This window comes from Somniosus microcephalus, chromosome 2, assembly GCF_052327205.1.
Source record: "Somniosus microcephalus isolate GS21.2 chromosome 2, FLI_Smic_1.0, whole genome shotgun sequence".
In the NCBI taxonomy this organism is placed as follows: Eukaryota; Metazoa; Chordata; class Chondrichthyes; order Squaliformes; family Somniosidae; genus Somniosus; species Somniosus microcephalus.
In genome coordinates, this window is record NC_140988.1 from 38,882,648 (window position 1) to 38,899,277 (window position 16,630).

A 16,630-nucleotide genomic window follows, 5' to 3' on the forward strand; every position below is an offset into this window, starting at 1 on the left:
TTTCTCCAATTAAATATTGGGAAGACTGAAGCCATTGTTTTCAGTACCCAACACAAACTCCGTTCCCAAGCCACTGACTCTATCCCTCTCCGTAACATCTGTCTGAGACTCAACCACACTGTTCGCAAACTTAGTGTCATATTTAACCCTGAAATGAGCTTCTGACCACATATCTGTGGCATAACTAAGACCGCCTATTTCCACCTCCGCAACATCGCCCATCTCCGCCCTTGCCTCAGCTCATCCGCTGCTGAAATCCTCATCCATGCCTTTGTTACCTCTAGACTTGACTATTCCAATGCACTCCCGGCTGGCCTCCTACATTCTACTCTACGTAAACCTGAGGTGATCCAAAACTCGGCTGCCCATGTCCTAACCTGCACCAAGTCCCGTTCACCCATCACCCCTGTGCTCGCTGACCTACATTGGCACCCGGTTAAGCAACGCCTCAATTTCAAAATTCTCATCCTTGTTTTCAAATCCCTCCATGGCCTCGCCCCTCCCTATCTCTGTAATCTCCTTCAGCCCCACAACCCCACGAGATATCTGCGCTCCTCTAATTCTGCCCTCTTGAGCATCCCTGATTATAATCGCTCAACCATTGGTGGCCATGCCTTCTGTTGCCTAGGCCCTAAGCTCTGGAATTCCCTGCCTAAACTTCTCTGCCTCGCTACCTCTCTTTCCACCTTTTAGACACTCCTTAAAACCTAGCCCTTTGAACAAGCTTTTGGTCACCTGCCCTAATTTCTCCTTATATGGCTTACTGTCAAATTTTTTGTCTCATAACACTCCTGTGAAGCACCTTGAGACGTTTTACTATGTTAAAGGCGCTATATAAATACAAGTTGTTGTTGTTCATCTGGAATCAGAGGTGGGAACAGAGGCACAGATGCAGGCCTGAAAACGTAGACTTGACTGCCAGCCTCAGGACCTTCTAGTTGCTATTGGGGAAGCTGCAAAAGACTTACATTCTCAGGCCTCCCTTGCCTTGCTGCCAGGCCACCTCACATCCTCCAATCTCAGGTGTTCTAAGTGCAAGGCCTAGCAACAGCTTCTTTGGACACCCCTCAAAATGGGCACCCTTCTGTTGCAGAGCGAGGGAACAGCGTTGAAAGGGCTGGGGATGTCCCTTTCTGCTTCTTATCCATGGCTGCCCTATTCCTGCACCTTTTTGTAGTTGCAGGCCCAGGTCCGCCTATCTGGGGACGTCACAAAGATCCCCAATATCTCTGTGCTTCTCCAACCTTATTCCTAGGAACCAAACATTCCCCAGACACTATAGAGAAAAAATACTGGGGCTTGGGTTTAAGACGCTTGATTCCTTTTTATGCAGGAATTCTGCTTCAGAGCTCTTAGTATTTCTTAAAATGTGCTGTGAGGCATGTCTCAAGAGGTTCTAAATTGAGGGAACTTTGTATCTTTAGCAAATAACTTTCTACATTAACCATTTGCTTTTACTGATATTGGTCTTTCCCACATTATTCGTGGAAGCCATTTCCTCCACTTCTTTAGTTCACATAGCAGTGGCCGCAGGTGACCTACCGCCAGTTTCTGTGCTAAGACAGATCTGTGACTAACTACTAGGAGACGTATCAGCACAGTTCAGGATAACTCATCCTCTGATTTCTCTCTCCCCCCCTCGCTGTGAGGCAAAACATGGCCTATGCCTTATTATTACCCCCAGCCTAGCAATATCTTACTGAAATTAGGGAACCTGTTGTGTGAGAAATCATAAGCACAATAGGCACTTTCCACGTCGATTCCATATGGGAGCCAAATGGGAGCAATTGTAGACAAGGATGTTGCGAGAGATGGATTTTTTTTCATGTTGCCAATATTTTGATCTTTTATTATGTATCAGTTGCTTTGTTACCTTTATGTTCCACAGTTTGACAATAGCTTTGGTTTCAATCCATTTGTCAGTCAGTGGTACCCTTGAGTGTGACATTGTGCAGTGTGTTGTTACCTGAGGTAACAGTGTTTATTTTGTTCTGTTTTATTTTCCAGCTGTGATAATGTACATTAACAGCATGAGCGTCAGCTGGACTGCACGGCTACAGATCTTTCTGACATTCTGCAAACTTGCTGCCATTTTAATAATCATCATCCCTGGAATGGTGCAGTTAGTCAAAGGTAAGCAGCCACAAAACACTTTTCCATTTCTAATGAGCTGCAGAACAACAGAATATTCCCAAATGACAAAACAGAAATGGTCTTTCTCTGCTGGTTATGTTAACATTGTTGTGCTGTATCAAACATTATTGTTTCTTTTTCATTTGTGATGGGGAAATGTTATTAGTTTTCCATATTTTACTTCTATTCTCTCTGTCAAAAATGCCATCACTTTAAGTAAAGAGAATTAGTGTGGCAGCTGAACTAAAATCTCATTCTGCATTGCAAATTTACTTTCAGTGACACAATTTGCTTGCACCGCCTTAACAGGGAGTTTTTTTTCAATTGGAGTTACTAAAAGGGATTGTGAGAAATTCCTGATTTTAAACAGACCGCTCAGTGGTATCTGACATCACAGTGGACTGTGCGAGTCCACGCCAATCTTTTGAAGACTTTAAAGCAGCATCGTTGTTATGAGAAAATCATTGGCATCACTCCCCTATGGTATTTATCAACAATACAACTTGATGGTAGTGTCATATCAGGAAGCACCACTGCGTCAGTTAAAAACAACTGAAGCCTTTTGCATAAAAAGAAAAAAAAAGAAAGACTTGCATTTATATAGCACCTTTCATGACCTCATGACATCCCAAAGCACTTTACCACCAATTAAGTACTTTTGAAGTGTAGTCACTGCTGTATTGTAGGAAATGTGGCAGCCAATTTGCACAAACAGCAATGTGATAATGACCAGATAATCTGTTTCAGCGATGTTGGTTGAAGGATTAATATTGGCCAGGACACCAGGTAGAATTATACTGTATGCTCTTCTTCAAAATAGTGCCTTGGGAGCTTTTATGTCCACCTGAGAGGGCAGACAGGACCTCGGTTTAACATCTCATCTAAAAGATAACACGTCTGACAGTGCAGCACTGCCTCAGTATCACACTGAAGTGGCAACTGGATTTTATGCTCAAGACTCTGGCGTGGGACTTGAACCCACAACCTTCTGACTCAGAGGCAAGAGTGCTACCACTGAGCTGCGACTGACACACTTTTATGCTGTCCCTCTGCAGAGTTTCCCCTCTACGTCAGTTTGGGGCCCTTTGTTACAGGGCCAGTTTCCAGATTCTCTGACATATTACAGAAGCTAGATAAATTAACCAACACATCAGTGTTGATCTTGAAGCTGCAACTTCTGTCTTTCTCTGACCAGTTATAATTGTGCATCTTAGTACTTTAACGTTTGCATAGAATGTACAGTACAGAAACAGGCCATTTGGCCCAACTGTTCCATGCTGGTATTTATGCTCCACACGAGCCTCCTCCCACCCCTCTTCATCTAACCCTAGCAGCATAACCTTCTATTCCTTTCTCCCTCATATGTTTATCTAGCTTGCTCTTAAATGCGATAGTGGTATTTGCCTAAACCACCACATTTTAACCACTCTCTGAGTAAAAAAGTTTCTCCTGAATTCCCTACTGGATTTATTAGCGATGATCTTATATTTATGGCCCCTAGTTTTGGTACGTTTGAATGTAGAGGAGAGGGGTCACACAGAACCTCATCTATAATTGACTCTTGGAGCTTTCTTCCAACAAAGGAAAAAATTGGAACATTCATTTTAATCCTTCGTCAAACCCTTTCTTCCCACAGCTTCTGACTGACAACATGGATCTGTTAAGAATTTGGGCCACACCCATTAATTTGCTAAAGCAGTTTGAAGTATGCACCCTATTAATAAGTATGAATGATTGTGTATTTGGTTAATCGGATTACTTGCTTGCATCAGCCTCTCTAATCATGTATTATGATGTTTCTGCTTATTTTCCTTTCTTTCACAAACCACAGGAGAAACGCAACACTTTAAAGAAGCATTTAGAGCAAAAGAAGTTAACCTTATGGGAATGCCCCTCGCTTTTTATTCTGGGATGTATGCCTATGCAGGATGGTAAGCGCTCTCACTGTCTATCAGAAGACAAAGACATGAAAGAATAGGGTAGAGATGGAAAGTTGCCTTTGCAGAAAACGTTCTTACAGAGGCTCTTGTTAAAGGAAAGGTATCCCTTAATTTATGTGTGTGATAGAATCGCCAACAATCTACTAATTTAAAGCATGACAGTAAGTGTGTTGAATTATTTTAGTTTAAATAGTGAGATTTTATTTTTTCTCAAAACATGAAACCATCTGCTATTTATTCTCTCCTTAGCAATGATTAAATTGCCACCTTTCTTCAGGTTTCCCCACCCTGTTCTATTCCCCGACCAAGGCAAGCAACCAACCTTTTCCCAGGGCTTTGCCAGTGCTGCAGCGTTAACGGCCAATAGGAGTATCATTCAGTCCTCAACTCAGTGTATGTTCCAGACAGGCCAGTCAAGACCAGGAACTCACCATGGGCGGAATCACCAGCACACGCCCATGCCGTATCACACACACCGCACAGCCCACCGGCACAACAAAATATATCATGGCCTTTTCGTTGTCAGATGGCCCTGCTAACGTTACGTAGCACCGCTTAAAAAGAAAAGCAAGAACAAAATAAGAATTTTGATAATGTTGGATCATTAGATCCTACAAGAGATAAAGGCCAAAGGTTTTTTTTTGCTTTTGCACTCAAAGTGAACTGAAGCATAAAACCCTGCCTGAATAATCTGGCCCCTTTCTACGGGGAAAAATACATGTATGTGTTTCTTTTCTTTCCCTGTGCTGAATGAACTCACGGCCAAAATACAGCACTTCCTTTCTTAATGGGAACTTAGAAAACACAGTGAATGATGGGAGGAAAACAACATACTATAAGGCCAGTTCAGTGGTCCAGCAGGGAGCTGTGCTTGCAACGATCGCATGGCAAGTGGAGCCTGTGACTTTCTGCCTATTAAAATAAATGGGTGGAAAATCTCAGGCTGCATACCTGCAACGGACTCCCTGTGTTCAATGCCAGGATCGCCAAATATTGGAATTGATCCTTATGTTACGGCATGTAAAACTATTCCTGTCAAATCAGACCCATTTATTCATCTTTAACCTGTTATGGATTAGTTCAAAGCTACACATAGGGTTATCAGCCATCCCGTTTTTGACTCGACAACCTAGCTTTCAAGTGCACTGTCTGGAAACTTTAAAATATAAGCTGGACATCAGGGCCCTGATTTTAAACCCCCACCCCTGCCCCACCCCCACTACCCACCCCTGACAGGCAGAAGAGGGTCAGGGTGAGGGTTAAAATATCAGGATTGAGCAACCCGACCCCATTCCCGGCTGTTTAAACTTAAAAAAATCCAAATCAGGCCACTGGTGAGGCTCCTGCAAAAGGCAGACGGGGGCCTAATTAACATCCAAAATGACATCATCGGCGCTGTGATTTAAACATAGTAGTAAGTCAGGGGGAGGCCCACGTTGTCGGATAACCAGCAGTAGATCCAAGGTGGGAGGTGCCAACCGCCTAAGGTAAATACTAAAGATCAGCTCTTTTTAGCATTCCTTGTGGGCCAGGAGGAGCAGGAGTGGTCGGCAGGGTCTCCACGTCCCCAGCCTTTCCGGACTGTTCACCCGCTAACGGGCTCCCCACACCCTTCCCGCCTCCCCATAAATATCTAGGCCCTGGTGTCTTTTTAAATATATATAAATGTCTTCCTTCTTTTTAATTCCATGATTGATGATACTGTGATATTAGTTTCTGTGTGTCTAAAGTTTCAATGAATTTCACAAGCATACAACAATAACAAAAACAACTTGCATTTATATAGCGCCTTTAATGTAGTAAAATGTCCCAAGACGCTTCACAGGAGCAGACAAAATTTGACACTGAGCCACATAAAGAGATATTAGGATAGGTGATCAAAAGTATACCTCAAGCTGTGATCCCAGTTCTTACTCTTCCCTCTATCTATTTGGTTTCAAAATTGGCAATATGGCAACCCTCGGTTCTTGCTCAACCTGATTTTTTTTCAGTGTTTCTTCAAATAATGATATCTAGATCAGTAAATTGCTATCCATCCACAATCAGAATGATTTATTATTTTATGTTTGCTTCATAATAAGTAATGTGCACCAGTCTACTATCAGTTGATGGCCTATTATCACAGTGTTTAGGTTCTCCCACATCGGACTATCACTTGCCTGGATAATGCAGCCTACTCCCAGTTATGCAGCAGTTTCACTCTTGAGAAAACTGTCTCCCTCTCCATATTTCCCTCTCTTATTGGGAAATAGTTACTACCTTCTCCATCTCCTCCCCCGAGAGTCCAGGCAAGGTCGGGGAGAATGGAGAAGGTGACCCCATGTCTTGATGGCCCCATTAACTAAAAGCACTTCAGCCAGCTTCCTTGTGGTGACGAGACTAGGATGTGTTTGATAAAAAGCAACACTGTGTGGTGCTTGATGGATAATAGTTTTCAAAGGCTGCCTATTTATCTCGCCTGATGGGATAATATTTCTTGAAGCATTTTACATCTTAGAGAAATTGATTTCTGCCATTCCAAAATGTCAGATAGATTTACTGTATATTACAGGAGGAAATGAATCAGTGAATACAGTTAGTGTCATTGAAACACGAACAAATTAATTGTAACTGTCTGGCAGGTGTTGCAACAACAACATCTTGCATTTGTATGTAGAAAAATATCCCAAGGTGCTTCACAGAGATGCAATCAGAAATACATGGACAAGAAAGAGCTATTAGACAGGGGTGGCAAACAGCTTGATTGAAGAAATAACAACAGAAAATGCTGGAAACACTCAGCAGGCCCGGCAGCATCCGTGGAGAGAGAAACAGAGTTAACGTTTCAGGTCTGGGACCCTTCATCAGAACTGGAAAAACCTAGAGATGTAACAGATATTAAGCAGGTGCAGAGACGGGGGGCGGGGGGGGGGGTGTGGTGTGGGGGGGGGGGGCGGTGGTGGGGTGGGGGGGTGGGGCGGGTTTAAGAGGGGAGGAAGGTATTGAAAGAACATATTGTGCTTATGTAAGAAGCAGGAAAGATAAAATGTTGCAAATGGGAATGGCAAAATCATACAGCATGAAAAATGGGGGCAGGGCTTGATTGAAGAGTTGGCTTTTAAGGAGGGTCTTATTTGAGGAGAGGAAGATGGCAAGGTGGAGGGACTCGGGGAATTCCTGAGTGTGGGGCCTAGGCAGCTGAAGGCATGACTGCCAATGGTGGTGTGAAGGGAGGGTTGGAGATCACACTATAAATTAAGATATTTTGACGAAATAATATTCTTTATAGCACACCAAAGGTAAACCTCTGAGGTTATGCTCACAGTTATGTTTCCATTATGAATTAAGTAATTGTGTTGGATGATCGTGTTTTATAAGATTGTCCTCTAATTATTCATTGCTATTTCATCCAGGTTTTACTTGAACTTTGTCACAGAAGAAGTAGAAAATCCTGAAAAGTAAGTCTTTGAAATCAATTTTGTTTTAAATAATTCTCTTTGAGAAAACATTTGAAAAGCATTTCAAATGTTTCAGGAAAATATTTTTGCTACACATGCACTAAAACCGGTACATCATGGAGTGCCAGACACAAAATATACCTTCATTCCCCCCTTAGGGGTGTGCTAAACTGAAGCAACTACATTGCTTAACACAGCAGAAAAAAAGCTTCTCAAACTACATTTACCTCTGAGGGAGAAAAAATTAATTCAATATAAAAAGGATCGGATGGTGCAGTGGATTAGCACACTGTAACTTCTGGGGGACAACGGGCGGACGGAGTACAGATGCTGCCCGCCTGTTGGCGATGTGAAGCCCGAGCTATTTTGAGACCGGGGCCTCATGAACATGCCACCAGTGTGTGTGCCAAGCGGGCACCTTAGAACATAAGAACATAAGAAATAGGAGCTGGAGTAGGCCATTTGGCCCTTCGAGCCTGCTCCACCATTCAACAAGATCATGGCTGATCTTCTACCTCAACTCCACCTTCCCACACTATCCCCATATCCCTTAATTCCCTCAGTTCCCAAATATTTATCGACCTCTGTCTTGAATATACTCAACAACTGAGCATCCACAGCCCTCTGGGATAGAGAATTCCAAAGATTCACAACCCTTTGAGTGAAGAAATTTCTCCTCATCTCAGTCCTAAATGGCCAACCCCTTATTCTGAGACTGTGACCCCGTGTTCCAGATTCCCCAGCCAGGGGAAACATTTTCCCAGCATTAACCCTGTCAAGCCCCTTAAGAATTTTGTATGTTTCAATTAGATCAGCTCTCATTCTTCTAAACTCTAGGGAATATAGGCCTTGCTGCAGCTCACCAGTTGTGTGAGGGTGGGAAATTGCCGGGGGGAGGGAGTCCCGGGAAGGGCCTCAGCAGCAGGCTGGAGTTTCTATGTGGGCCGTTTTCTGAGCCGTTGGTAGTGGCCTTTTTAAGGACTGCTAGTTAAGCTGCTCACTGCCTGGTACAAATGTCTAGAGCGTGCACAACACACGCACTCCAGACTTTTGCACCTCAAAATATGTATACCATAGGAGGACCCCAATTTGCATATTACAAGTGGCCTCCCATCTGAAACTTCATGGGCGCATTGGTCGTGCATCTCATGATCCTACACAAGATGGCGGCGGCTAGAGCACCAGCATAAATGGCAGGCGGGAAGTGTCCCTACGTCAGTTTGGGCCACTATCACCCCGCTTACACCGGGCGGAGGAGACTTAAAATTGGCCCTTGTGTTTTCACTTCTGGCACTTGGGTTCAAATCCAACTCAAATGAATGGGATGAGAGTTTCCTTTGTCTCTCCAAGGATCCAAGACCAGGAGCTGGAATTTGAGCTCCAGCCAGGCACAACCCTGTTTGCATTGCTTGGCTCCTGCTTGTCTGGAACTTTAACCACTCTGTTTAAGAGAGAGCTCTGCAGATACTTGGATATGTTCATGGGCAGGACTACCTCCCAAAAGTTATAAATTTGAGTGTTTAGAAGGCAGGGAGGAGGGAATCTCTGCTCTTAATAAAGTTTGTCCCAGAATTTCCTGAAGACTTGTGCCATTAGTATGGCACATGTACGCCATTGGGTTCATTTTACATGGTAAAAGTCCCAGGAAATTATGGCGTAAGTGAGTTACTCCATTATTTATGCCACACCATCATTTCCAGGGTCTTTTGTGCTGCTCTGCCAATACCTTGGCCCCAACCATCCAAATTTATTATCGTGGTTCCGCTCCCCAGTTAAGCTAATGACGATTGCAAATTTTCTTGATTTACGCCATTTACAGGCCGCAGTCACGTAGGCTGAAAAATAATGGCGCTCGCGAATGTATTTAAATTCATGAGTTCAAAGTAATTGTTTAATGTAAGACAAAATCTCTGATCTTCCTTGATATTTTTAATTCTTTGCAAAAACCCATCAAAACACTTCTTCGCCATTGTGTGTTAGGTTTAGTGTTTATTAAGTGCACGGTGTAGGGCACTGAACCAAGAGTGAAGGAGAATTTTGTTTAGGCCCAAAATGGCCGATGCAATTGCAACACGCACGAAAAGCCCAAGGCTGCTTTGAAACCGGGCCTCATCTGAGTAATTCCGGTGAGCTGCGGGCACCTGTCAGGTCTCTTGAGGCAGTGCGCCATTTTCCCCTTGACCAATTTGGGCTGGAAGTGACGCCAGCAGCGGCCCTCAGGTAGGTCCTGGGAGTTGAAGGAAATGACTGGGGGTGGGGGGTAGAATGGGGCGAGCACAGGTCAGCAGCAGCCAACAGTAGTGCAACTCCTGGCTCCACAATAAAGTTAATTAAAAAGAAGAAACTTACCTTTACGTTGGCAGCCTCCAGCAGTCTCTTTAAGGACAGCTGGTAAGGCTGCAGAAAGAAATGGAAAAACTGAACGGAGCATGCAGCGCTCAGTTTCTGACCTATTTCAGTGAAGGGTCTTTAAATCAGGTATTAGGTCCTTATTAGCATATATAACAGGCCTAACGCCTGTTTAAAGCAGCATTCAGAGATGCCTGAATACAGCCCAAGCCAATATGGCATCTGACATATTTCAAGCACCTTTGGGATGCGGGACATAGCCCCTGAAAATTGAACCTTTTTGTCCCTGTTATACACCCAAGAAATGGGCAAAACAAGATCAAATGTTGCATCCCACCCCCTATTTGTTTAATCGGAGGCTGTTTCGGTAGCCCAAAATTACTAATATAATCTTCAAAATAATTGGCAAAAAAAAAAAATCCTGTAACTTCGAATGTTCCTGAAAATTGAATACAGCACCTGAGTGTGGCCATAATTCCAAGAATTTTCTGCATGTGGCTCAGATCTGTTTAACTGATGTGGATGGGCTTAAGCCATTGATTGCGCTGCTTCTGAGGTCCCTGATTATGCTTGCTGTGCCGTATTCAAATTACTTTTCCGGGAAATTTTGAAGTAAGTTCACATGGGAGGCAAGAAACGGCGTAATTTATGGCGTAAGTCACAGATTGCGCTGTTCCAGGAAATTCTGGATCATTTAGGTAGGTACAACCCTACTTTGACAACTCACTGGATTTACAGCGCAGCCAATGTCAAGCCCTGTCTCTGGATTTAGACTGCCAGTTCAGTGTCCGTGTAAAGCAATTTGGGCCTCGTTCCGATGCTAAACTGACCATGTAAATATACCCTCAACCTCCTAACTGAAATGAACTTGAGCAGACTAAATCTAGCTCCTATTGGCCCAAGTTAAACAATGGAAGGTACTAAATCTTACTTAGAGAGGGTGGCTGCTGTAGTAAAGGAAATGTGTTTTTTGGCAGGAGGGAATTATTTTTTTTTAAATCTTGGTGTTAAGATACATTACTGGAGCATAGTCGAGAGGGCATTGCTCTGAATCTAACTTATGCTGTACCTACACTTGTGACTGCTTAATGTTTACGCTGTGCGAAGGAAAGAGCCGCATAATTAAGTCACCCAGTCATAACATCAGAAGACTGGATTAAGAAAATAACCATTCAGCCCATCCAACTCAGCCTGATGATATAAATGCATGTTTAGGAGCTATCTTGGCGCCTTGTGGAATGTCACCTATATAAAGTCAAGGAGACATACCTGTGGAATGGAAAAAGCCTGCTAATTAAAACCACTGGTATTTTTGCCTTTAATAGTCATTTGCTTCCAGGTAACAAGCATTTAAAATAAAGGCAGGCTGGCATCTCTTTTAGTACTTTCCCCTCCCAAAGGATAACAGTCACAGTTTGGAAAATAGAGATATATTGTGGCTCATGCCTCTTAGAGGCAAGAAACTATAGAAGCAGAAGCATTGCGGAGTAGTCGGAGTGAGAAAAGCTGGTGAGGGTTGAAGTAGTTTGACAGTATTTTTTTTTTTTTTAAGTATCCACAGAGCCTGCTCCCTTCCTGGCTTTTTTCCACAGAGCCCGCTCCTTTCCCGGCTTTTTTCCCCACAGTCCCGAAGGCCCGCTCGGTTCCCGGCTTTTTTCCCTAAAGTCCTGAAGGCCCGCTCCGTTCCCGTTTTTTTTCCCTACAGTCCCGAAGGTCCGCTCTGTTCACGGCATTTTTTCCCATCAGTCCCGAAGGCCCACTCCATTCCCGGCTTTTTTCCCATCAGTCCCGAAGGCCCGCTCTGTTCCCGGCTTTTTTCCCATCAGTCCCAAAGGCCCACTCAATTCCCGGCTTTTTTCCCATCAGTCCCGAAGGCCCGCTCCGTTCCCGGCTTTGTTTCCTACAGTCCCGAAGGCCCGAATCATTCCCGGCTTTATTCCCTACAGTCCCGAAGGCCCACTCCGTTCCTGGCTTTGTTTCCTACAGTCCCGAAGGCCCGCTCCGTTCCTGGCTTTGTTTCCTACAGTCCCGAAGGCCCACTCCGTTCCCGGCTTTGTTTCCCATCAGTCCCGAAGGCCCACTCCGTTCCCGGCTTTGTTTCCTACAGTCCCGAAGGCCCACTCCGTTCCCGGCTTTGTTTCCTACAGTCCCGAAGGCCCGCTCCGTTCCTGGCTTTGTTTCCTACAGTCCCGAAGGCCCGAATCATTCCCGGCTTTATTTCCTACAGTCCCGAAGGCCCGCTCCGTTCCTGGCTTTGTTTACTACAGTCCCGAAGGCCCGAATCATTCCCGGCTTTATTTCCTACAGTCCCAAAGGCCCACTCCGTTCCCGGCTTTGTTTCCTACAGTCCCGAAGGCCCGAATCATTCCCGGCGTTATTTCCTACAGTCCCGAAGGCCCACTCCGTTCCTGGCTTTGTTTCCTACAGTCCCGAAGGCCCACTCCGTTCCTGGCTTTGTTTCCTACAGTCCCGAAGGCCCACTCCGTTCCTGGCTTTGTTTCCTACAGTCCCGAAGGCCCGCTCCGTTCCCGGCTTTGTTTCCCATCAGTCCCGAAGGCCCGCTCCGTTCCCGGCTTTTTTCCCTACAATCCCGAAGGCCCGCTCCGTTCCCGGCTTTGTTTCCTACAGTCCCGAAGGCCCGCTCCGTTCCCGGCTTTGTTTCCTACAGTCCCGCAGGCCCACTCCGTTCCCGGCTTTGTTTCCTACAGTCCCGAAGGCCCGCTCCGTTCCTGGCTTTGTTTCCTACAGCCCCGAAGGCCCGCTCCGTTCCCGGCTTTGTTTCCTACAGTCCCGAAGGCCCACTCCGTTCCTGGCTTTTTTCCCTACAGTCCCGAAGGCCCGCTCCGTTCCCGGCTTTGTTTCCTACAGTCCCGAAGGCCCACTCCGTTCCTGGCTTTGTTTCCTACAGTCCCGAAGGCCCACTCCGTTCCCGGCTTTGTTTCCTACAGTCCCGAAGGCCCACTCTGTTCCTGGCTTTGTTTCCTACAGTCCCGAAGGCCCGCTCCATTCCTGGCTTTGTTTCCTACAGTCCCGAAGGCCCACTCTGTTCCTGGCTTTGTTTCCGACAGTCCCGAAGGCCCACTCTGTTCCTGGCTTTGTTTCCGACAGTCCCGAAGGCCCGCTCCATTCCTGGCTTTGTTTCCTACAGTCCCGAAGGCCCACTCTGTTCCTGGCTTTGTTTCCGACAGTCCCGAAGGCCCACTCCGTTCCTGGCTTTGTTTCCTACAGTCCCGAAGGCCCACTCCGTTCCCGGCTTTGTTTCCTACAGTCCCGAAGGCCCACTCCGTTCCTGGCTTTGTTTCCTACAGTCCCGAAGGCCCACTCCGTTCCCGGCTTTGTTTCCTACAGTCCCGAAGGCCCACTCTGTTCCTGGCTTTTTTCCCTACAGTCCCGAAGGCCCGCTCCGTTCCCAGCTTTTTTCCCTACAGTCCCAAAGGCCCGCTCCGTTCCCGGCTTTGTTTCCTACAGTCCCGAAGGCCCACTCCGTTCCCGGCTTTGTTTCCTACAGTCCCAAAGGCCCACTCCGTTCCTGGCTTTGTTTCCTACAGTCCCGAAGGCCCACTCCGTTCCCGGCTTTGTTTCCTACAGTCCCGAAGGCCCACTCCGTTCCCGGCTTTGTTTCCTACGTCCCGAAGGCCCGCTACATTCCCAGCTTTTTTCCCTACAGTCCCGAAGGCCCACTCCGTTCCCGGCTTTGTTTCCTACAGTCCCGAAGGCCCACTCCGTTCCTGGCTTTTTTCCCTACAGTCCCGAAGGCCCACTCCGTTCCTGGCTTTGTTTCCTACAGTCCCGAAGGCCCACTCCGTTCCTGGCTTTGTTTCCTACAGTCCCGAAGGCCCGCTCCATTCCCGGCTTTGTTTCCTACAGTCCCGCAGGCCCACTCCATTCCCAGCTTTTTTCCCTACAGTCCCGAAGGCCCACTCCGTTCCCGGCTTTGTTTCCTACAGTCCCGAAGGCCCACTCCGTTCCTGGCTTTTTTCCCTACAGTCCCGAAGGCCCACTCCGTTCCTGGCTTTGTTTCCTACAGTCCCGAAGGCCCACTCCGTTCCTGGCTTTTTTCCCTACAGTCCCGAAGGCCCGCTCCGTTCCTGGCTTTGTTTCCTACAGTCCCGAAGGCCCACTCCGTTCCTGGCTTTGTTTCCTACAGTCCCGAAGGCCCACTCCGTTCCTGGCTTTGTTTCCTACAGTCCCGAAGACCCGCTCCGTTCCTGGCTTTGTTTCCTACAGTCCCGAAGGCCCACTCCGTTCCTGGCTTTTTTCCCTACAGTCCCGAAGGCCCGCTCCGTTCCTGGCTTTGTTTCCTACAGTCCCGAAGGCCCGCTCCGTTCCCGGCTTTGTTTCCTACAGTCCCGAAGGCCCGCTCCGTTCCTGGCTTTGTTTCCTACAGTCCCGCAGGCCCACTCCGTTCCTGGCTTTTTTCCCTACAGTCCCGAAGGCCCACTCCGTTCCTGGCTTTGTTTCCTACAGTCCCGAAGGCCCGCTCCATTCCCGGCTTTGTTTCCTACAGTCCCGCAGGCCCGCTCCGTTCCCAGCTTTTTTCCCTACAGTCCCGAAGGCCCGCTCCGTTCCTGGCTTTGTTTCCTACAGTCCCGAAGACCCGCTCCGTTCCTGGCTTTGTTTCCTACAGTCCCGAAGGCCCGCTCCATTCCCGGCTTTGTTTCCTACAGTCCCGAAGGCCCGCTCCATTCCCGGCTTTGTTTCCTACAGTCCCGAAGGCCCACTCCGTTCCCGGCTTTGTTTCCTACAGTCCCGAAGGCCCACTCCGTTCCCGGCTTTGTTTCCTACAGTCCCGAAGGCCCGCTCTGTTCCCGGCTTTGTTTCCTACAGTCCCGAAGGCCCGCTCCATTCCCGGCTTTGTTTCCTACAGTCCCGAAGGCCCGCTCCGTTCCCGGCTTTGTTTCCTACAGTCCCGAAGACCCGCTCCGTTCCCGGCTTTGTTTCCCATCAGTCCCGAAGGCCCGCTCCATTCACGGCTTTTTTTCCCATCAGTCCCGAAGGCCCACTCCGTTCCCGGCTTTGTTTCCTACAGTCCCGAAGGCCCGCTCTGTTCCCGGCTTTGTTTCCTACAGTCCCGAAGGCCCGCTCTGTTCCCGGCTTTGTTTCCTACAGTCCCGAAGGCCCACTCCGTTCCTGGCTTTGTTTCCTACAGTCCCGAAGACCCGCTCCGTTCCCGGCTTTGTTTCCCATCAGTCCCGAAGGCCCGCTCTGTTCCCGGCTTTGTTTCCTACAGTCCCGAAGGCCCGCTCCGTTCCCGGCTTTGTTTCCTACAGTCCCGAAGGCCCACTCCGTTCCTGGCTTTGTTTCCTACAGTTCCGAAGGCCCGCTCCGTTCCCGGCTTTTTTCCCCCCAGAGCCCATGAGTCACGAAGCGAACGACCAAAAAACCCCTTAGACTGCGCATGCACAACTACTTAACTTCGTTGGCAGCAGTCGCTGCCTTATAGCATTTGCTAAAAATGTGTTGCTGTTCTTTGATATTAATCACCGATCATTAGTTTTCCATATTTTATGTATTTCAGAAAAAAATCTTTAATATCATATATCTATTACTTTGCTCGTTAGGGTTCCGTTACTCATGTCCAGATTTATCAAATCATTAATTTTTTTTAAAAATACACACCAAAACAAGGGACAAAGTCATCACCAGTGCACCAGTGCAATTACTATAATACGGAAGTTAATATGCAGTCTGGAGCAAGTACAAAGGCAAACATCACAAACTGCAGTGGACGCTTCAGCAGTTAATCAGCTCAAACCCAAGATTTTGTTACTGCCATAGAACATACTCTCATACACTTTTTTTTAAACATACAGACACTTACAATACTTATGTTTATCCATTTTAAGTTTTGCTGGGGGTGTGCGGGGCGGGCGGGTTGGTTAGCTGCCTTGGCTGACAGCAATGGAAACCAGTTCCCACGATGGACTCACATTATTTAAACCAAAGTGATCTTGCAACATGTGAATTGAAGAGTGACATCTGAAGTTAGTTGACTTTGTGTAATTGGAGAATATCATTGTTTGAGAATATTATATAGGCAGATAGATATATAATGCACACGTCAATCTAGATTCTGAAAGACAGTTGCAATTATTCCGATGGGTCACAATTATGATGAAGGGTCACAGACCTGAAACATTAACTCTGTTTCTCTCTCCACGGATGCTGCCTGACTTGTTGAGTGTTTCCAGCATTTTCTGTTGCTATTTCAGATTTCCAGCATCCGCAGTATTTTGCTATTGCAATTATTCCTTGTTCATTCTGATTATTCACTTTACATGTTCACAATGATTATTCAGGCTCTGATCCTGTTGCAGAATTCTCTGTTGGTTGGCTTGATCACTAAAAAAGGCATAACAATGAGACTAAAAAAATGGCATCAACTATTTCTTTAAAAGCAGGCTTTTGCCATGATATAACGAAACAGTTAAAGGATCAATGTGAAAAGGGTAATAATAACAGAAAATGCTGGAAACACTCAGCAGGCCAGGCAGCATCCATGGAGAGGGAAACAGAGTTAACGTTTCAGGTCTGGGACCCTTCATCAGAACTGGAAAAAGCTGAAGATGTAACAGATATTAAGCAGGGGCAGAGACAGGGAGGGGGGCGGTGGGAGGGGAGGAAGGAATTGAAGGATGAACAAGGTTGAAGAGACAAACGGAAATCCCGTCAGAGAGAAGAGCAGAACTTCTTCAAGGTAGGCATTCCTAGAAGAGAGGTGGCAGTGAAAAGGGTGTTTAGATGTACTTAGAATTTGGAAAATAACTTGAC

At 46.6% G+C, this 16,630-nt stretch overlaps 1 protein-coding gene across 1 annotated transcript in view; it reads left to right on the forward strand.

Moving 5' to 3' along the window:
• The window catches only part of LOC147122656 (cystine/glutamate transporter-like), a 294,916-nt gene that overhangs the window by 160,009 nt on the left and 118,277 nt on the right, over positions 1–16,630 (forward strand). The window contains exons 4-6 of the mRNA XM_086008514.1: positions 2,008–2,133; positions 3,965–4,064; positions 7,466–7,510. Coding sequence (XP_085864640.1) covers positions 2,008–2,133; positions 3,965–4,064; positions 7,466–7,510 — 271 coding nt within the window. The remainder of the gene's footprint in view (positions 1–2,007; positions 2,134–3,964; positions 4,065–7,465; positions 7,511–16,630) is intronic.